The 24,572-nt window shown below is 31.8% G+C and overlaps 1 protein-coding gene across 1 annotated transcript in view; it reads left to right on the top strand.

Moving 5' to 3' along the window:
* Positions 1 to 24,572, top strand: part of LOC143193310 (TWiK family of potassium channels protein 7) — a 677,261-nt gene that overhangs the window by 450,280 nt on the left and 202,409 nt on the right. The window contains exon 4 of the mRNA XM_076399459.1: positions 17,730 to 17,899. Coding sequence (XP_076255574.1) covers positions 17,815 to 17,899 — 85 coding nt within the window. The 5' untranslated portion in view covers positions 17,730 to 17,814. The remainder of the gene's footprint in view (positions 1 to 17,729; positions 17,900 to 24,572) is intronic.

The following is a 24,572-nucleotide window of genomic DNA, read 5'->3' as shown; positions in this document are numbered from 1 at the left end:
TACATATAACCGATAATAGCTTTGAATAAAACACTATCCTAGAGGGATATGCTAGTGTTATATGGGCATATTGTACAAATGGTTAATAGTACATAAAACTATTAATACGCGACCTATCAGTTTCTACCCTAACCCTAACAATAATGTATGGTGCAATGGAGTCTCTCTAGATTAATCATGATGAATGAACCATGATGAATGCACAATCCGTAAAAGAAAAAAAAATAAAAGGCCACACGCTATATAAGCTGCCATCAAAAGTAGCGTTATATATAACAGGTTAATTAAAAAGACCCCGGCCTGACACATATTGCTTTTTGAAAGGAAAGAGGACAGTTGAAGCAAGAACCATGAGCTTGATGCCGAACTTCTTTACACTGCCCCAGGAAAATCACCCATAAAGGATTGGTATGCTAAGTTTAGACGTGGCAAAATGAGCACCAAAGACGGTGAACGCAGGGGGGCCCAAAAAGAGGCTGTTATCGACGAAAACATTTCAAAAATCCCCAAAATGATTTTGAATGACCGTAAATTGAAATTGAATAAAATAGCAGACACTCTAAAGATATCAACTGAACGTGTACATCATACCATTCACGAATATTTGCGTATGAGAGAGCTATGTGTAAAGAGTGTGCCGCGCGAGCTCACTTTTAACCAAAAATAAAGATGAGTTGATGATTCGGAGCAATGTTTGAAGATGTTCAAGAGTTATATACACGAGTTTTTGCGTGGATATGTGACAATTTATGAAACATTTCTCCATCATTTCACTCCGGAATCCAATGGACAATCATCCGAGTGGACTGCATACGATGAACCCGCTCCAAGGCATTGGAAAACCGCAACAGTCGGCTGGCAAGATTATGGCGTCTGTATTTTGGGATGCGCATGGAATAATTTTTATTGAGTACCTTGAGCGTTATTGGTCCGTTTGAAGGACGAAATCGGCGAAAAACGGTCGCATTTGAAGAAAAAGAAAGTGCTGCTTAAACGAGACAATGCACCGTGTCACAAGTCAGTGAAAACGATGGCAAAAATCCATGAATTGAACTTCGAATTGCTTCCTCATCCACCGTATTCTCCATATCTGGTCGTCAGCGACTATTTACTGTTCTCAGATCCCAAAAGAATGCTCACTGGGAAGAAATTTTCGTCTACTGAAGAGGTGATCGACGAAAATGAGGCCTATTTTGAAGCAAAGGGCTAAAGTCGGTCTAAACTACAAAAATGGTATCGAAAAGTTGGAGGGTCGCACTAATTTTGCCAAAATAATGTGTTTATTTAAATTATCAATACATATCGTGTATACCGTATCTACACATTTACTTTGGCTATTTTGGCGTCAGTTCCTGGATGAAGTTGTAATTTAAACTTTATAGCTGCAACCGCAAAACCATTATCTCTAATTTACAGTAATTTAAGAATTATGGGAAAGACTCGAAAATAGTTACAAATAGGAAAATAGAGGTGAATAAATTAGTTGGAAATTAACTAAATAATAAAAGGGAATAAAAAAAAGAAAATTGGTTTATTCTGTAATAAACAACCGAACCAATTGATGAAGCCCAATTTGGGCGACACAAAACCTAGTAAAATCAAAATAAAACTCTTCGTCTAATGAATGATATTCTAACATCCCTTGAACATGTTAAGATATTACATCTGGCAAATACAGCCCACGAAAAAGCATTGCCGCCACATTGTTGAATGGTACTCAAACAACGATGTCTGGTAGTATTATTACAATATTTATAGAACAACATCCATTCATATGTGTTTCATTTGTACTTACAGAAAGGTTTTTAACCAATGACAGCGTATTTCTTTCTCCGATTTTTTTTATTTCAAACTAGTTGATAAAGTTCACATCAGAGGTGTAGTATTAGACACCTTTCGCCAGCAGAGCCAATACAAGTTTTAACGAAATGCATAATGCAGACCAGGGACATGTATCTCGTAAATTGAAAAAGTTTCACCAATGCCGCAATCGGAGCTATTTTTATGATCCGTTGCATTGTGAATGGATCTTAATTCCGAGATATTTAATGGATATTTTGTTCGGTTAAAGAAAATATACAGTAAAACTTAAAAAAAGGAGACTGAGTTTTAGAAACTTCTTATCCTTCTTGATATAATATAATAGATATTAATATCTGTTTGATGAAAATAACGTTTATTACATAATATCACCCAATATGATAACCACGTTAAGAAATCATTAAGCAAGTCTATGTATAACTAAAGTTTAAACGTATATAAGAAATAAACAAATGAGGAATAAATAATATAAAATATAATAGTTTTCAATTTTCAATAATAACAGTCTATTATATATATGTTGTCTCTTCAAAACACTAGTGACGCAAGTCATCAATATGTGCCTGTCATTGTACGTTCGTTTTACAGTCAGACAATATTTTCCTTCCCATTTTATTCTATTTAAAAAGAGATAAAATGTTGTTATAGAAGTTCCAACATGTAATCGGAAGAACCTGCAAGAGAAAATATTTTTTGCGTATTGCAACTGCATTGAATATTAGTACGGGCATGGTCACTAAAATTTCTCAAAAAATAACAAACGATATAACCAAAACGAAACCTTCTTAGTACGAAACGGGTGATGAATCAAATTAAGCTTGATGTTAGCTGTATCAGAGATCGAATATACGAAATGTATAAAAACCGTAAGTGGTTTTTTCAATCTAAACATAATTTTATACAATTATTTCAGAGAAAATTGTTAGTCTGGTAAGTATCCATAAAAAATCAAAGGATATATAGCTATTTGATGGGTGTAGAACATCCCCTCAAACACGGTAGGGTAATGTAGGATTTAAGTGGTGTAAAGATAGCCCACGAAGGGTTTTAATGGAATTTCCAGGCATTGCTTTTAAATAATACTATTTTTAAAAGCATAATCAAGGAAGAATTATTAAATCAATTTGTATCTCCAAGGGTGACTACCATGGAGAAATGAACCATAACTTTTTTTGCAGTAGTTTGAAAATCAGCTTTAAAGAACTTGGAGGAACCATCAGTTGTTGTTATGTACAGTGCACCTTAGTACACTGGTGGAGAATACCCCAACAAGTGTATCAACAAACGGTGTAATTAAGGAATGGTTTAAGGTACATAAAATAAGTTTCGAACAAACCATGTTAAAGTATGCACTATTTCAAATTGTTACTCGGTAAATATAAATGCAATATTTATTTGCATTTTACGCAATTTACTCTTTTAGAAATTAGCCTAAGAAATGATACATGGTAGATTACTGAACGTTATGCCATAGATTATTATGTCTTCCTCCCTATCACTGCATATTTAATCAAAATGAGTTGATATGTGGAACTGCAAATAATTATTAAAATAGACACTCAGGTTGAGGAGGATATTCAAACCAGAACTATCCGAATTTATGGAAAGAGGCATTGTCAAAAATAGCATAATCGATTTGGATGAGCTCGGTCAGCCACACTGAAGAAGAAATTCAATGTTTTTGATAGATTGGAAGTAAACAGCTTAGTTATTTATTTGATTAGTGTTTCTGAAAGTGACAGTGATTGAATAGAACTGTATGAATGTTGGTATATGATTCAATGCTGACAATTACCAAGACAGGGTGATGAAAGAGGCAACAATTAAAGGTCAGTAATTGTAGGAAATTGTGTTATAGAGTGTAAAATCTTTATGTGTATGTGTTTTGTTGTTCATAGTATACATGAACATTTGGTTAAAATGTAAGAGGAGAGAAATTATATTAACTGTTTTGCAGATATGGCAAATGCCTTGAAAAAAATGCAATGATTAAATGTGGTTTTATCAAGAAGTATGTATACAGGTAGAACAGAACAAACTAAGGAGAAATATAGTAATATCAAAATAATTTTACAATTAATCATTGCATCGAAGGAAACAACAACTAAGCCTAAAAGGTAAATACGCTCTCTAATGAAAGTAAAATACATCACCCAAATATACAATTGTTAATTAGGTGGATTAGGCTTTCGGGAGATACCACTACATGAAAAAAACGCGCCTAGAACTCTAGGTATACTAGTGTGAAAAAAGTTTATTGTAGATAAAATAAACAACTTTAACCTATAAATTATTGTGGCTGTATAATTAATTATATTATTAAGATCTTAGATAATATACGCATTAGATGTATTATAATATTAAAATAAATTATAATACATAACATTTTGTTCCATTATTTTATTTAGTTTAGAATTTTGTTATATGTCTATGTCAAAATGTACTAAAACTCAGAGTTTGCCACGTTTTAATAGATCACGTCGGTATATTGCAGTTATATATATATATATATATATATATATATATATATATATGTATATATATATATAGAATGCAGAATCTACGAATTCAGGCTTATTAAAGTTAATTAACATTTAATGAATGTACTATACATAGTTTTAAAATAGGGAGTTTTGACGTATAATTAGTATGTACACGGTTGTCGAGCAGTCCTAATACTTCCACATTTTTATGTTCACGCAATCTTGATGTTTTTCTCGAAAATCCTTTAATTCATTCACTGGCCGTTGGTACTCTTGGATCTTTTTGGGTGTCCTTATCTCTAACTCATCATGGGGCGTTAACAACCTTGCGGAAAACTTTTTTTTGAAAAGTTCGGATGATTCAAGTGTTAAATTTCCTTATGCAACCGCATAATTGCACACCGTAAGTGCACAATAATTTCAATATTTGCTTATATAACAATAGGTTGTTGTAAATCGTGAATTTTGATTGTCTTCCAAGTAACGAACACAGTTTATGAGTTACATACAAAGTTTAGCTAGTTTAATTTTATTTATGTTTCCGTTAGTTACAATGTGATGAGCTCTAATTTAAAATTACATTTTTTGTTCAGCTTCAGCGCGAATATTTAGCAACTTCACTGCTAAATTGTCAAATATAATATATAGACAGTGTCAATAACACTGGAAAGATACGGATAAAACCCGTTTCTGCATATACGTTTTAGAGACTCCGTAAATTCAGAGGAATATTCATATTATAGCTTCCCTTTAGTTTTCCATTGTAACCAGAAACCAATTTTAATGAATGAGGCTATATTTTAACGGGACAAGGATTGTTATTTATATTGGCTGATAATGTAACCATAAAATAGAATAAAATTCCATTAAATTCGGATTAGCGAAGACAAGGGCTTTATACCGTCTTTTAAACAGAAGTCAGATTAGCGGGTTGTTTAATTTGAATCTTTTGTTTCCGGAAAAACTATTTTCCCATTTCAATGACGCTATTGTTTCAGAAAATTTCAATTAAATATTTATATCGTTACAAGATCTTATATCAGTACATATTATTTATCGTGAACAGTTACGTAATAGAATTTTTTTATCTGTTTAATTCGATTTGCATGCATGAGAAGGGGAAATTGGTTTGACATGTCTTAAATATGAAATAAATAGATGTAGCTGTAAACAATTGTACATGCAATAATAGCTGCAGATAATTAATATTAAAGTAACCATAACAGTATTATTGCAGTCCACGTATTTAGATATATATCGAGTAATGCAATACAAATTCAGTAACAAACAGTTCAGTTGTCGTAAAAATTTACGTGTTATTGAGAAAATACTGGTTACCTTTATTTCTGCAAAAAATACGAAATAAATCAATAACTATAAAATAGTCAATTTGTTAGGCCACAGTTCATTTAATATATATTGATAACCTATATAACATAACAAATTCCTTGACGTAATTTAATTCAATTGGCAATATTAAAACGAATTAATAAAATATTTACATTAACATATCAGCGTAAGCACTATGGAATGGAGACTGTGGAGATAAAATAGTTTTCAAATCGTATATGAGACTACCCAAATAGCAATTGTAAAAAAAAATATAAATGATCTGATCAATCCAATATGATTAATAATATGTATTTAAAAGCTAATTTTGATTCTTAGATAAAAAATATCGATAATTAATAACAAAAAAACCTTATTAATCATTTATTATTGATTAATGTCAATTTTTAAGGTTATATCATGGATGTTTAGTGTCGTTATTATTTTTTTTTTTTTTTTTGTTCTGGCCTAAAAACCAGGCGGTGGAATGCATGACGCATACCTGGTCGCGGAGACTTGCCCTGGAGTGACAAGTTGGACCGGGTTATGTGGGACTGCCTCTGGGCTTACCAATACACTAAACCGAAACCGCCTCACAGTTGACCCCTGTGGATCACTACTGCTACTGCATTAAATTTGGGATATGGCACCCGCTGATCGGGCAGCCGTTATTGGGCACGAGGACCCGGCGATTCTATTGATTCGCGAACCTGAGTTAACACACAACTGGGTACTGTTGTATGGTGGCAAAAGTTATGACTGTAGCGACGGATGAGGTCGTTTCAGCCTGGAAAAGGGGGAGAGCTTAGCGGTGACGCGGTGCTAAGCTCCCAGCATGTCGACCAGCTCGCGAACAAGCGCGTTTTCAGAAGAACTTGAGCTGAGTTGTTGTTTGTGGAATGATTGAGATATGAAGTGCTTGATTTCTGGAGTGTCAGTTTCCCTATGAATTTGATTATTTCTGACAAACCATGGAGCGTTTAATATTCTCCTGAGGAGCTTATTTTGGAAAATTTGAAGCCGTTTGACCTTGTTGGGTGTAACAAACTTGAAGTAGACATTAGATCCGTAGAGGAGTACGGACCGAATTAACATCTTGTAAAATAAGCATTTGATGGAGATGGGAAGTCTGCTAGAAGGGCAGATCAGAGAAGATAGCAGGTTTGCTATCCCCGAACCTTTTTGGATTGCTTTCTGGATTTGGGAATGCCAACCGAACCGCCGGTCGAAGTGAAGACCTAGGTACGTGACGTTATCCAGCCATGGAATTATTGCGGTGTCGATCTTAAGTTGCGAGACGCGCAGTGCATAACGCTGCTTGTGGAAGATGATGGCCTGGGTTTTCAGAGGGTTGATTTGCAACCTCCAAAATTTGAACCACTTGACCGCATGATCGAGATGCTTCTGTAAACGTTCATGAATTGTAACTTTAGTGTCGTTATTATTAAGTGTTATATATACAGGCTTATGCACAGAGAGTTGTACAATCTAAAGAAGTTACCTACATCTCAGGGCTTAGGTTATTTATAAAATATCGGTTAGAAACAAATTGTTAAGCGAATGAATATTGAGTGGGCTCATACTTTTCCATTTCCATTCTAAGTTAAAACCAAATCCGGATGAATCTATATTCAAATGAAACAACAGATTATATTTATGTACAGGATAATGTAACCTTAAAATAGGAGAAAATTCCATTATCTTTGGACTAACGGTAGTCGGCACTTGCAGTTAAATATAAAGTAAGTTTTAAATTAGAAGGCATTCTATATTATGTCTCTATTACGTCTTAAGGGTACACTTTGATATTTTAGCAAAATTTATGCAGTTTCTTCAGATAAAATTGAACTATCAAAATAGATCCTGTGTTAACATTTTAGGTTTCTTTTGTGCGGTAAAACTGTTTGGAAAAACAGACTCATATTAAATAATTGCATAATATTGACTAAATTAGTTATCTAAAGTAAAACACCGGTTGATATTTTTTAATGTTTGTTACTTAATTTCAAACATGTTCAAAAAATATGAAGTAAAATCATATACGTTTAATAAGACTAATAGAGATACTGTTGCAGGCACTATTGTACAAGTGTGGAAAATACATTAAAAATAAGATTCCAGATATACAAGGAAGATTTAGGGCAAGTAAGTAATGTAAACAAAGTAAATTCAAAGGAAATAATATGCTAATATACATAATAGAATATAACGAGGTTACCGTTACTTCAATATTGAAATACATCATATTTGACAGACTTTATTTTGCTTCTTCCGTTTTTATTAATGGTTCCAATACCTCACTTTTATTTATAAAAGTTTTATTTTTTTCCATTATTTAGTGAGGAAGGAGTATATATTAAAATTATATATTAAAATATATATTAGTAAATTTGAGCAATATAATAAGTTTCTATTGATAAATATATTCATCACGTCAAACATAACTAAACTACACTGAAATGTTATTCATTTTAATTAAATGGGCCTGCGCTGAACCAGTTACACACATCCGGTTCACTTCCATGTAGTCTGTTTGTTATTGTCGCCACGGCCGCCATTTTAGTAGTTCTGTCAGCAACGGGTGAGTACCTATAGTGTATTAAAAATAACTAACCACTTCAGATATAACTGTTAATGGAACTCCAGATATTGCCATAAGTTTTGCTTCAGTTTGAAGAACCATCAGTTAATGTTATAGAGAATGCATCATAACATAAGTACACTGGTGGGAAAGATCCCATCAATTGCATCGACAAAGGCTGTAATTAACGAATGGCTCTCAATACATAAATTAAGTATTTATATCAATTTAGTTTGTATTAAGATACCATGTTAAAGAGTGAAATATATCAAATTGTTATTGTATAACAGTTATATGTAATTTTTAACTTGGTAAATGCTTGGTAAATAGGTCTAAAAAATTATGCAGAGTAGATCATATGGCCGAATATCATGGATTCAGATTGTTACATCTTCTTCCTTATCACTGTATATTTAAATAAATCGAATTGTTAGGGCGTGGCAAGTAATTATTGCAATAGATATGCAGTTTGAGGAAGATATACAAGCAAGAATTGTCTAAATATGTGGAAAGAAGTAAAAAATTGCCTAGAAGAACATTCTTCGGTTTGGTGATCTCCATAAGACATATAGAAGAAGAAATTGACAAAAGGTGTAAATATGAACTAGTGTTATATTGAAAATTAACAGCTTACTTATGGGCTTGAATAGTGGCTCAGAGAGTGATTCAATGCCGTCAATTACTAAAACAGGGTGATGAGACTGGAAACGAAACGATAATTTCACTTATAGTTTAACGAAAGCTAGAGTTAGAGGAAAAAGTTATGTAGTGCGTTGAATTAATATACATTTTCCGTTGTTGTGCCTTGGGAGCAGCAAATTTCAGCTAGTGCAATCCTCGATATTCTATTAATATTTGATTTCTATGATTCCCGTTTTTTGCATAGTTAGAAATTTTTGTTTTTGATGATGACTTGGCCCTATTGCGGTATTAGTTGGGTGGTAACATTTATGTTCAAACTTAAAGAGTGAATGCTTGGTCAGGTGGGTTTAAGCTCTATATCTATTTACTGTAATTATAAGAATGCCTGTGGTTCATTTTGGTGCTATTGAGTCATATTAGTATTCCATATTGCAAAAATAATCCTATTAGAACTGCAAAACTAATTGGATTTTCAGAATTTTACATTAAAAATCGCTGCTCTAAAACTCTTTCATAGGCCTTTAAAACTAAAACTGAAAACCATAATAATTTAGGATTAATCTGCGATATTTAAGTAAGTATTAAAATATCCCAATAAATAACTTCACTCTATTAACAATTCAGCTTCGCCTAGTCACGCCATCGTAAATGGTTTCTTACCCTTGATCTAGTAAATTTCTCTTCCACAACTACTTTCTAATAGCAATTACGATGAATCTCGGCCGCTGTCAAATATCTATCTGTCAAAGAGGCCGAGATATTTCGCCAGGTGGTCGGAAGACCCACGATTCTCTCTTATTTTACCGCAGAGATTTCCCTGCTGAAGGCAGGTGACGACGATAGTTCGACTTTATAATGTAATATCTTCGCTAGCTTTATGCAATAAAGTTTAGCACGTGTAATATAAAAGTATGTAAGCAAAATATTTCCAGAACTAATACACTTTTTGGTCCCTATATTATTTATGTAAATTATTTTGGAAGGCTGTTGAAAAATATTCGTTGAAATATTTAGATTTATAACCCAAAATCTGTAGGAAAGCCAATGTCTTATTTGTAAGTTATTCTTTAAATATTCATATTAACATGAAGTATTTTTTCTACATCTCTCAAAGCAATTTTAAATACATAAAATTTAAACGTTTTTAATTACTGTCCTAGTATTCAAAATTCTGCTGAATGGTCAATGAGAATTTTATGTGATTTATTTTATGTGACATTTAGAAGATCGCCTCAGACATAACTATTTCAGCCTTATCAATCCGAAGACTGCTCTCGGTGAGAGTGTTTACTTCTCAACCAAGACGCTGCTGTTGATGCCGCAGGACCAATATTCTTCACAAAATTCCGCTGGCGATCACCTCACACATTGGCGGGTGCATTGAGACAAACTGACATGCTATTGTAGTAATTTTCACTGACGCATTTGTATATTCCTATGGAGCCCATAATGAGTCGATATCGTGCTGAATTAATTTATGAGGGACATATAACGCGCAGACAACAACGGCAAGTAGTACTTTCTTTAAAAAAAAACATAGAAAGAATATTTTTAGGTGGGTGGTTGGTGGTAATGGTTCATTATAAGAGTTCAATTGTAAGTTAAGAGGTACTGGTTTGTTGAGAAAAGCGGCATGGTATAAATATTTATGAATTTTTATTTAATTATACAAATAGTTTTATTAAAACAACTCACTTGTGTATATCTGCTAGGCAGTTAGTCAATTGATCTTGTTTTATAAGAGATCAGGAGAAATATTACATCCACGGGAGATAATCGAAATACAGTGTAGGATAATTTACGTGTAGAGGAAGGATTTTAGCGTAGCTTTTGAAAGAAAAGGGATTATCTTCAGAAATGAACTCTATTTATTCATTACATAATTATTTATTTTTCAACATCCCCTAGTAATTCAATGATAATATTATTAAGCACTAAAATTTTTAATAATTCGAGGTTCCAATTTTAGGTCAAAAAGAAAGTTTTAACCTTGCAGGCTATTGGCTATTGGGAAGAAATATACTTACGTTAACTTGGTGAACCTTTGGTGGTCAAAACCATGATTTTCGGTTACCTATTCTGAAGGACCGGGGATAAGTTTTTCAACGACGTAATATCGGTGGTTTATTTCTGAGGATGGCTTCATTTAATTTTACATGAAATTTGTCATATTGAGGTAATATAGTTGTAATATTGCTGCCAGTGGTTCAAACATAACTTTATTACGGTATTGGGAAGCCGGAACATCACATATAAGAAATGTCATTTATTAACGATAGCTACCAAAGAATGAGGTTTTGACTATTTCACTACTTCAAAAGGACAATTCCTTTTTTATTTGTTGTTTTGATGCTTCTTTTGTTCATGTTATATCATTTGTTCTTGTGCTCATTTATCGGGGTTCACTTTTATGATTTGAAACAATTCTTTTTGCGTCAAATTTTTTCCTGCTACAGTATTCAGTAGAAGACAAACAATATTACAATAAAATGTGTGGGACCAATAAAAAGGGTATAAATGTATATTGGCGAAACTACACAACAACCGTCTACTCATTGACCATAAAAATACCTTTATCTGATGTATTTATATCTCCAATGAACATAAACTATTTCCCTTGGCATTTTATGAGGAAGATATGACAGGGGAGATACTTTTTTGCCTAGAATACATACATAGTCATAACAGTATTTACAGTATGTAATTAGCAAGGAAATATCAGACCCCGTGTATAAATAATAGTAAATACACAAAATAAATCCGTTAGATGAATTCTGACCACATTCACTGACAAAATTCATTACTGACAAAATCGCTCCGCGGGAAGCTGGCGCTGCACTTGCTACTAATTCTATGCCAAAGAAATTTGTTAAAAGTCATGACTTTTCGCGACAACCTAAACAAACGTTTTTAAACGATTTGAATTATTGGAAAAAGCTAGAGGACCAGCCTCAAACTATGTATACTTGTATAGTGATTACAAACATAAGTTATTGAGTTCTAATTGTTAATCTATCAGGAAATCATATTTAATCATAAATAGGTGTTCAGTTGTTATCGTAAATATTAGATTTGAAAATAGACTACTGATTACCATTAAAGCGTATGTCAAACAAGGAATGGTCAAATTTTAAGTTATTTCTATGTTTTATATTGTAAGGAAATAGTTTCATATACTTAATTTCCAGAATGTTTTTGTTGCTGCAATCCCTCGCCAAACACCCTAATGGGCCGGTCCAGTTTAACTTTCAATTGTAGGCTCCTGTAACAAATGTTTTATTGTTAAGACATATATATTGTAACAAATATGTATCTAACAATAAGTGTAATAATTACCCTAATATTAGATTGTTGAAAATAACTGTAAAGTTTATATTCATCATTCATTCAAAATGCTTATTAATTTGATACTTATTCTAGGTAATATGGGATGTTTAATTTAATGAATATATTTCCAACTAGAGAGTAATTCTTTTAATTAATTAATTCTTTTTTGTTTCTTACAATTCTCAGGAAAACGATGTTTCATTTCTTAGGTTTCTATATATCCACGTACGAGACTATAATGGATTATTTTTATAAAAATATAGAAACATACAAAACTAAAAGTATATGGTATATTTAAATCACGTTCACAATAGCAATAACATTTTGGGTGCATAGATATATATATGAGCATTTTTGTTAAAATCTATCAGGCGAGAATGAATATACAGATTATATGGGAAACTAGTTAACACCGATATAATTTTGCAAGAAAATATACATGCTTGTAGCAGAAAAAAAATAGTAATTATATACTCATTTCAAAATAACTTGCCAAGAAAATGTGAAATATGCACAACAACAAGAAAATAAGAACTAAACATAAATATACAAATATGCTGTTCAATAAAAATAAAATACATTACTTCCACATAATATATATATATATAAGCCAACCGACTGGCAAGTGACTAACTTAGAAATCATCCCAGAGGACATCCAGTCTTAGCCAGCCTGGTTACTGGCGTCACTGAAATCAGTTACCTTTTCGGATTTTATACTCTTGCCTAGGACAATCACAAATATTAAACAATCGTATACATAAATTAATGACCATGCCCCAGCAAGATTCGAATCCGCGACTATCGCAACAGCAAGTGGACCATCCTGTCGCCCTTTCTTTCATTATTTTATTAATATTAGAATTTATTATTATATACTGAAGTTAATAATTTATTATAGTTATTATATTATTTATTATAGTTAATAATTATATATAATTTATTATTATATACTAAAGCCAAAACAAACTAATAGTAAACGTTGGCGCGACAGCATTGTGATGTTGTGACATCGTGAATTTTGATTACGCGTGTTCACTGTTATTTTGGGTGGATTAAGTCTGTCATGTAAATAATTAATTATTCTTAACCGTAAAACTGTAATTCCATAAAAAAAACGTCCTACTTTAATTTAATATTTATTAGCTATATTTGCAATAATTCAATTTCTTTTATAATTTTATCATATATAGTCCTTATCTAATATGAAAAAATTTTTATCCCATGTAGAACTTAATATATTATTGAACAAAAAATATTATCTTAAAATTAAACTCTTATAATATTATTGTAATGTACTATATTACTACACATTTTAAATTTTTAAATAAACTCATTTGAAAGTATATGACCCTCCTACATTAAACAAAATCCTTTGTCTACATAACAATTCAATGAGTTCACTCATTCATCTTTACCCATCATTACCCGCTTCCAGACAAAATCCCAATTACTTTCTAATGGCAATTAGGGTGAATTTTGGAGAAATTCAGCCCTTATCGTCTCCACTTCCTGTCGAGGAAGCTTTCGACTCAACCCTCCGGAAATAGATGGCAGATGTGGGAAATAGTTCGACTTTATAATGTAATATCATACCGTTTACCTATCAGGTTTATATCTGTGTTCTAGACGAACATCTCATATTAAAATATTATACATATTATAGAATGTTAAAAGAAGAAATATGAATGCACATATAGATCTCTTTGTTACCAGGGTTTTTGTATACTATTGAAATGCACACAACTCAGGATTAAATACCAAATTCTATTTACAGCATGAAAATATATGCCAGCTTAGTTGGTGCAGTAGTAAAGGCGACATGATGATACAAGTGTTGTGATAGTCATGGGTTCAAATCCTGCTGAGGCATGGTGGTAAATTTATGTTTGTGATTGTTTAATATTTGTGATTGTCCTAGATAATAGTGTAAAATACGAAACGGGAATTAATCCCAGTTACGCCAGTGTAGACCAGTGTGTAATAATTGAACAAATTATAGTAATAAATAAGACTTATTAATATAAATGATGTAAGAGACCATACACCAGATAACCGAACCAGTTAGAGTTTTCATAATAATTGCCCTTGATGTGTTGTTGTGGGTGTAAATTATCAGACTGGAGACTAAGATAGTCATCATTAATATATTTGTATTATATATATTTGTATTTTATATTATATGATCCTCAACAGCTAAGCTCGAGTGGAATTAAATTGAGGACAGCTAAAAAAAATTGATTGACGCAGATTTTAGTTAACATAGTTTATTTCATCCCTTTTTAATAAACGAATTAAATTATTATACTCTACATAATTTTTTATAGTTTAAATCTTGACTATAAAAATCAATTTTAATCCATGGCCTGTTGCCAGTTTTCTTAGGAAACCATAATTCTGTCTCTGGAGAGCTTCTGAGATATTTGGGCGTAAAATCAAATTTTTACAAGTCTCTATCTGAGTCGACCCCGATACTAAATTCCCAGAGTCCGTGAAGATATGTGTAATCTAACGTTGTCATGACAACGTTTATTGTATTTACCGAATCCAACCGTTTCTTAATCCACTGCTCCAATTGTATTAGTTGCTAATAGTTGAGAGTCACATTAATGGTTTGGCCTGACTAGCATAGCACTTAATCAACAATTCGTTTTCAATCCATAAAACGATTTTGCAGTCGATACTTGCTTCCGTGATCATGTTTAGAGTTTATTAATTTTAAACATAGTTTATGGTTTTATATATATTAATTATACTAAGTACTAAAGCTAATAGAACATTTTTACTTTTATTTTTCTACGCTAGAAACTTTCCATGCGCAATTCCACTATACACTAAACAGAAAAACTTCCTAAATTCGAAAAAAGCTTCCAGCATACTCCCACTGATCTAAAGAGTTCCAGCTTTTAAATTAAAGAGAAATGAAACGGTATGGACGGGGTGGCGGCGATGAGGGAAAGGAGGGGGCTAGCTAAAATAGTCGCAGACACCGGAGGCCCTCTGATACATTAAAACTTTGGTCAAAGCGGCGTGTAGAGCGTAAACTAATGACGTAATTCTAAGTTTGATTTCGGTAGGATGGAAACGTGGTGTGGATGAAGGGATATTTTAATGCAAACTAAGTCGAAAGTTGCGCTCATTCAAAAACGTTTGACATGTAGTGTTACTAAGGGCAGTGCTTATAATGGTCACTTTAAATGCACAAATTACTAATTTAAACCGAGGGTTGGTGCTATTCTGTAGGTTATTATGTGACTGAGATATTTATGAATTTTTAGAAATCCTATTCAGTTATCCAAATCTGTTCTCACTTAATTTCAACTTCATTCAAATACATTGTTATTTAGCTACTAATTATCAACGATTAGATTGAAATATAGCTTGCTTTCTACGAGTCGTTGCTTTGCCAGTTCTCTGCAGTTTTATTTGTATAATTTTTATAAACACTTTCCCAACAACCTCTAGCTCTTGAGTATTTTTATGAAAGGAGAATTTTCTGAATTTTGTCTTATTCATTCAGGCAGATTTAGCAAATATTCTATACTATAAAAGATGTGGCTCTTCAATAAGAGCAAAGTGATGATGGTGGTCTGTGATGCTCATGTTATTTACAACGTGTATTCACTTACTGGTTTTCACTGATGCCAAAATACTACATTAAGTTAGTCTACGTATCAGTACCTTTAATTACCAGCATTTTATTATCAATAGCGAATTACATTTCTGACTATGCCCATTTGTCGATAAGTAGCTATTCTAACACGCAGAATTACCCTATATAAAATGATAACCACTCACATTAGGTTCACTAGATTGTAAAGCAATCACAAGACGTTATCCTTTAATAAAGATTTTGCTGTTTGGTTCGCATGGTTCTTCTGCATGAAATAGTTGAGATATGGTTATATTTCGCAGAGGTGACATGAAATAGACACCACGAACAACTGGTAATCAGGGAGCGAAACACTAAACACGCTGCAACAGCGTATCCTTCGTACCGAGTGTTTTCATGCAGGAACATCATTTTGCGCTTGTTACTCAATTTATATATATTAGCAAAGGAAGGTTTTGCAATAATGTATGGTTCAGTTTATTCAATTAGCATCAGAAGACATCTATAGTAACAATTTTGTTCAGTTTTTGCAGCTCCTTACCACTCCTTGTTGATCCCATCATATGCACAGCAAGTCTTCATGTCAAGCTTGGTCATGAATATTTCTCCTCGGTGTCGACGAGGATGACTCTAGTAGATTAGTTCATGGCTTTATGCATTTGGTTTTATACGCGATAGTATTTTCTTATTCCTATGAAAAAACCCAAGAGAGAGAGGGAAAAATATCAAAAATAATATAACAATTGACTACTTGGTTTTTATTACACAGAAGAAAGTATTAATTCAGGATCATATATTTTACTTGAGTTTCATACATAATGTACGATATACTACGAAGTAAATTTAGTTAAAAAATCGCAAATTGCCATATCTACAAATCAAAAAATTCTGTATCGATCTTGTGTGCATAGAAAAATTAAAATCCAAACCTGATATAATCGTTGTTCAAAATGGTGAAATATAATAGGAAAACAATATTTGATTTATTATTTGGCTGGCATGAATATTTGGCCCATACCACGGCCATCCATCATTCGCGGTACAGTAAACGTGCTTTATTGATTCAGAAAACAATAACAGTATTTATTGTTTTAAAAAGTACAATTGTAGCAGAATTTCTCCACATTGTAACATGTTGGTATGCTCTGAATAAAATAAAATTTTATAGAAAAGGCAATAGAGGCTTTATTTTAAGTATTAGGGATTAGTTAATTTCAGTATTAACGACAACAATGATTAAAAGGGTAATCCCTTATGCAACTGTTTGATCAATCTGCAAGACATTTTAAAATTATTAGAATTAAAATCCTTAATCATAAACATCACCACACTGGTTGGGAAGTAGATAATCCCCCTGCACCCCTGCTAATAGATTAATGATGATGATGATATATCCTTGAAATGTTATATGTCGGTAAACGACATCCAGTTGGTCATAAACTGAAAGGTTAAATTACTTTCTTCATAGTTCGAGAAATAAAATCATAAAACCATTTACCAACTGTTACCATTACAACAAACCATTACCATTTATTTGCTTTTGAGACAATCGATTGTGTCTGCCATTTCTAGTTAAGACATTTTTGTATATGCCCGGAATCACAAAAATATTTTTATTTTAAAAACTTCAATACATTTTCATCAAAAAACAATGTGTAGTAAACGCGTTAAAAAAATATAAAATATATAATATTAATAATAATAACATTAAGCGTTGTGCATCAGATTGGAAATTTTTGAAATTATGTTTCACTGTTGTACAGAAAATTAATATAAATAAAATGTCAAATAATATAGCTATTGAAAACTCTAAAACAAAAACCAATGTAACGCCTAATGAAGATTTTCAAATAAAACATTTTTATGAGCTTTTATTTTAAATGTATTTAAGCATGTATATATATTTTTAAAGCGTCACCTATTTCTTGTTTCAGAAGGCATCTTATAGGAAACCTGTGGCTGCAAAATACTACCTTCAATGACCACAACAACAGCATCGGACAACACATCATTTTCAAAATGATAAGGGATCACGATTCCACTTCCACCACTTCACCCTTTTCCGATTATCAGAACACATATCTTCGTCGGGTTTCGCCTCCAGGTGAGAATACAATCGGAAATTTCAATTGATTTTATCGCTCGTTTTCGTTGCGAAGTAAATTATATTATCAATTAAGAAAACAAATCCCCTGAACATATAGTGAAATAGGTTATATTTCAAATAAATGATAAAACGTCTTCAGAAATCTGATAACATAGTTAATGTTATAGTAGAACTTAATAAAAATTCATGGTTTGAAGCTTGGGTTATGTAACAACTTTAACAAACAAATTAATGATGTACACCTAAATTATATAAAGCCGTTCAATAATTTAAAATTGTACCATTTATTCGTCAACACGAAAGATTAGATATCATTTGAATAGCTTTACATAAGAACGTAATGAAGAATGTATGGTTAAATTTAATTTAATTAAAAAAAAACTGAGGCACAGAAAAATATGTAGCATTGATTATCGTCTTCTCTAACAATGGAAAGACAGCACTTACAAATATTTTACAATATGGATTATTATGAATAAGACTTGTCTCTATTACCTTGAGTTTTCATCAACAAAAAATACTGACTTATATATGGTGAACCCGACTCTTCCATTCCTGAAGGTAATTATTTTCTAAAAATATAATTCGAAAGTATGCAGTTTCTATTTTGTTCGCATTAATACTTTAGGATAGAAAAATAATTTTGTAGCATATTCAACCTAAACAAAGAGGGAAACCATTTTCTAACAAGATTGTCAACACATACAGCCCAAAAAGTATAATTACAGTGGATTGACAAAATAAAATTGACACCTGACATACACAATAGAGTTGAGCCACCATTTACTTTTAAAACAGCTGGTTGTTGTCCCGTTATTGTACCAAAACATCCCCTAATTACTTTGAGTGATGTTGGATGTGGAAATCTACTTCTCACTCTGTAATGTCTTCTATAGCGGTTTAATTATGTTGAGATCTAGCGATTGTGCTGGTAAGATGTTTGATGCTCTTTAAACTATTATCGTCTTGGAATATTGGCACTACTTACTAACAACTTCATCATAGAGGATGCTGATCTAGTGGGGCAAAAGTTCCGCTACCAATGACTTATATTGGAACTACTACTTTCAATAAATATTGTCACTATTTCTGCTATATTTCTATATATATATATATATAGATATATATAGATATATTTATTTATTTGTAAGCATTTCGTTCATGTGAAAGAAAGGAGCAACTGCATATCACGGTATTGCTGCCCAAATCATAACGGTACTTCCTCCATGCTTTACTCTACTTTTGAGGCTCTCCATATGTAATTAATTACGCCATACTCCAATATTCTAATTGTCAAATGTCCAGATTTTATTATCGTTGCACCACATATTTTGCATCCTATAACCTTGGGCTTAAATTACCACTCCACACCTAGCTAGTAATATTTTTCCATATTTTGTCGATGCTGGGATCACCGAAGATACTATCGCTCGTGTTACGTTAAACAAATTAGCTATTTCGGTCACAGGCGCCCCCGCTAACCGAGCACCGATGATTTGTCCTCTGCCTGAGAGATTACACCGAACTGTTGTTTTAACCATACAAAAAAGTATATACACTGTGTAATATAGAAATATTACAAAAAATTATATATGAATAATACACTGAAATATGTCGAATAAGACTTTTAATGTAAACAAAGCAACAAATAGGCTTAACATTATTTAACTGGAAGCGGTATTACCAATATACAACTAGACGTATTTTACAGCTTAGTGTTACAGCATATTAATTTGTCTGTTTCCTTTAGTTTCTTAATCAACCCTAAGCTGGTTAAAATATGAAATATTTCAGCATGCAGCTTACTCACTAGATCCTAGAAAGAAAACTAAATACAAAAAATTTAAAAACTTAATTATTATATGACGTTAGATACACATCTTTAAACATATTTGACGGTAATGGTTATTTACCAATGCAAATATTTGGCGGAACTATTAATAATTTATATATAACAGAAACGTTTCTCTGTAAACTATTAGTTCAAATATCTACTCTAAACTAACTACTGATTTTAAAATTATATTAATTTATAATTTTGTCAAATTAGAAAACTTCATCTTGATAACATCGGATAATACATATATATAAAACTTTTCAAAATCTGAATTACCTTATATTCCAAGTTATTGTAGGATCACCTTATAGAGTCTCAAATAATCCTGTTACATGCTTGATATCCAGAATACAATTTTATTCATTGTTCTCAATTTGATTAAAGTATACACAAATATTGATAAATAAAATCATTTTTCAATTATAAGTTGGTAGTTAAAATAGTGAAATAATATTACAATGAAAGCTAAGTTTATGGTCACAATTATAAAAACGGATATAATTCGATAGCATAAATTTAAGGAATACTATGAACCAGAGCTATTAAATATTTTGCTATACTTATGTTTCCAAATAAAATCGTAAATATGCAAATTATGTACTAGAACCTGCAAATTCCGTTCATGACACCGTTTTTATTATGGTATTATCAGAAACAATAATCAACAAGTAGAGCAGTTAAATTATAGAGATTCAACCAAGGAGAAGAAAAACTACGCAATAATCAATAATACTAAGTTAAAATATAAAATTTTTACATTAAATAATGAATCGAGGAGGTAAAACGAAATATGAATATAGTAGGAAGTATTAGGGGCAAATCATCTTTATCAGTAAAATTCTAAAATACTCACAAGCTTTAGTCAGTTTTGTCAGTTCTTTATCTCCAGTGGTTTTTAACCCGCTACGTGTACTCCATTTAACATATAATATAGTATTTTTGGGTATTGACTTTTGCAAGGTGTAAAAATATGTTGCAACCACGTATAATGTGAATTTCGAGATGTTCGAAACGCAAGTAACTTTCTTCAATGTAATCAGACTGAATTACAGCAACGCCTCACGGGATACAACTAGTTTTATCGATATATAAAATTAAATAACAAAATTCTCTACTGAACTTTCAACTAGTAAAAGCTACTTTAAACTTTAATTGCATCATTAACTTTCGTTTTAGAACGTTTAATTCTATATAACTATAGTAAAGGAGTATTTTGTTCTTATCTAAAGAAGGCAAAGTTAATTGGAAAGTTTCCGAAATAAAACAATGTAATTTGTTTTTTAACTATAATGAAATCGAACCCGTTTTATCTTTTCGCATTAACTTACGTAAACTAACCAAGCAAGTGAATAGGTTTTATTCATTATACCACAAGCGGGCGAATTGCCAATTCCCGTAATCTCAGTAGGTGCTCGTTAAGTTCTGGATTGGTTTTGGAGCACCTCGTCTATTTGTCCCATTGTCCTCAATGAATCGAACGCTACATTGTTACCTTTGGTTAAGGTCCCGCTCTTTTCCAGATGGCAGTTCTGTAAATTGCGAACGAGCTTCGAAACCTCCGGTTTGTTTTTTTTCTTCGTAAGGCCTACCAAATGCAATATGCCCCACTATTTCTTTATAATTATATTTGTTCATCCATAGATTCTTTGATACTAAACGAATAACTAATATTAATTTATGTTGTTATTTAATACAGTCTTGCATTTTATTATGTATATCCCGCATATACATTAATCCTATCAAATACTTTTTTAAAATTATATTTAAATATTAGTATTCAGAAATATCAGAGGAAAATATATAGTTAAAATTAAAAGTAAAATATTAAACAAAAATTTGATAATAATATGGAGGTAATCGATTGTTTATATATATATTAAACGGATCTAAATCTAAATATAATAGTGGACCTAATGTTCAGAATTATTCGAAAAATAGCCCTCTGGTGGTTAAAATATTATACTCACAAATACTCTGGCATCAACAAATCTGCGATCGACATTTTCTCTAATAATTTTAAAGCCGTATATTTGCAGAAATAGTTATCTAATAAGTCTGTACTATAGAGCATTTGAAAGGTACCGATGGATTATGAAACTGTAACCGTTTTTAAGTCAAAATTTGTTAAGTTTTGAAAGTAAATATGCAAGGCAAACGGAGTTTACGGACATTCTTCTCGTATTGACTTGTCGCACGTTAATAAATAGCATGTATACTCCTTCGCCTTAACGTCAGTTATTGACCACATTCGTGGGTAAAATAATGAATGAAATATAAACAAAATCAAATCTTAATATACACAATATAGGTACAGTAAATCTGACACAAATCGATCTCATCAAAGAACCATGTAAAATGTTTCTCCAGAAATCCGTGACGAAGATAACATCGCCAGGATGACAAATGAAGGATATAAATCAACTGTAAAAGATAGACCTATAGATACAGTCGACCACAGGAATAAATAAAAATATATCTGGCATATAGTACAGAACTCTCTTTAGGATTATCAGTCAATGAATCATGAAATGATTAAAAACTGTTTTGTCAAGCCCACATAATTAAAATAGAAGAATGACTTACTAATGGAAAATATAAGCAAACCAATCCAAGTCCACTCTAGTTACTTACACTTTGAGAAGAGCAACCTGTCTGTCAAGAGGAACATGCAAAATACTTGGTCCTTTACTTGGATAATATGTTAACTTCGCTAATCTGGACCTAGCATAAGAAACTCGACGTTAGAAAAGGGCCATAATTGCAAATGCGTTATTGAGTGCAGCGGAAATACGTTATTTATAATCACATTCACACTAAACAACATCTGTTGTTTACTCAAAGTTGTACTCAAAGCAAGCGAGTTAGTATCTCTACTGACATGAGCAGAAAATTGTGAAATAAAACAAAAAATGCATTTTGACCAAAGGCTCCAATATACGAGCTTCTATTTAGAATTACAACATATACCCGAATTATACTCTAAAATACTATTATATAAAATATGTCTGCCACAATCACCATTCAACTTACGAAACGTTATTAAATCTAACCTAATACACAAAAACGAGAAGATTAACAAACCTATAAATGTGTGGTTCATTAAATAGTTTTAAACCAAAAAGGTGATATAAAAATAACTGATAGTATCAACACGTGATTACTTTTTTAATGTCCCTCGGTACACGTGCTGAGGATGTGTGCGGAAAAACAATAGACACAAAGACAAACCTAAACAATGGTCATTTTGCAGCAGCCCGTTTTGAAAATTGGTTATAGCTTTTGAAACATCCAATAAGTTATTTTTTAGATTTTTTGATCCTCAACGGTCATATATTGAATTAAAAAGTATACATCAGAAATGAATGGAGGTTGAACTAAGGTTTTTATAGTACTTCACCCTTTTCCGATTATCAGAACACATATCTTCGTCGGGTTTCGCCTCCAGGTGAGAATACAATCGGAAATTTCAATTGATTTTATCGCTCGTTTTCGTTGCGAAGTAAATTATATTATCAATTAAGAAAACAAACCCGCTGAACATATATTGAAATAGGTTATATTTCAAATAAATGATAAAACGTCTTAAGAAATCCGATAATATAGTTAATGTTATAGTAGAACTTAATAAAAATTCATGGCTTGAAGCTTGGGTTATGTAACAAATTTAACAAACAAATTAATGATGTACACCTAAATTATATAAAGCCGTTCAATAATTTAAAATTGTACCATTTATTCGTCAACACGAAAGATTAGATATCATTTGAATAGCTTTACATAAGAACGTAATGAAGAATGTATGGTTAAATTTAATTTAATTAAAAAAAATCTGAGGCACAGAAAAATATGTAGCATTGATTATCGTCTTCTCTAACAATGGAAAGACAGCACTTACAAATATTTTACAACATGGATTATTATGAGTGAGACTTGTCTCTATTACCTTGAGTTTTCATCAACAAAAAATACTGACTTATATATGGTGAACCCGACACTTCCATTCCTGAAGGTAATTATTTTCTAAAAATATAATTCGAAAGTATGCAGTTTCTATTTTGTTCGCATTAATACTTTAGGATAGAAAAATAATTTTGTAGCATATTCAACCTAAACAAAGAGGGAAACCATTTTCTAACAAGATTGTCAACACACACAGCCCAAAAATATAATTACAGTGGATTGACAAAATAAAATTGATACCTGACATACACAATAGAGTTGAGCCACCATTTACTTTTAAAACAGCTGGTTGTTGTCCCGTTATTGTACCAAAACATCCCCTAATTACTTTGAGTGATGTTGGATGTGGAAATCTACTTCTCACTCTGTAATGTCTTCTATAGCGGTTTAATTATGTTGAGATCTAGCGATTGTGCTGGTAAGATGTTTGATGCTCTTTAAACTATTATCGTCTTGGAATATTGGCACTACTTACTAACAACTTCATCATAGAGGATGCTGATCTAGTGGGGCAAAAGTTCCGCTACCAATGACTTATATTGGAACTACTACTTTCAATAAATATTGTCACTATTTCTGCTATATTTCTATATATATATATATATAGATATATATAGATATATTTATTTATTTGTAAGCATTTCGTTCATGTGAAAGAAAGGAGCAACTGCATATCACGGTATTGCTGCCCAAATCATACATCACGGTACTTCCTCCATGCTTTACTCTGCTTTTGAGGCTCTCCATATGTAATTAATTACGCCATACTCCAATATTCTAATTGTCAAAAGTCCAGATTTTATTATCGTTGCACCACATATTTTGCATCCTATAACCTTAGGCTTAAATTACCACTCCACACCTAGCTAGTAA

Source organism: Rhynchophorus ferrugineus, unplaced genomic scaffold (assembly GCF_030347505.1).
Source record: "Rhynchophorus ferrugineus isolate W39M unplaced genomic scaffold, kcgeb_rfMv2 rfM3, whole genome shotgun sequence".
Classification (NCBI taxonomy): Eukaryota; Metazoa; Arthropoda; class Insecta; order Coleoptera; family Curculionidae; genus Rhynchophorus; species Rhynchophorus ferrugineus.
This window is presented reverse-complemented; position numbering and strand designations above follow the sequence as displayed.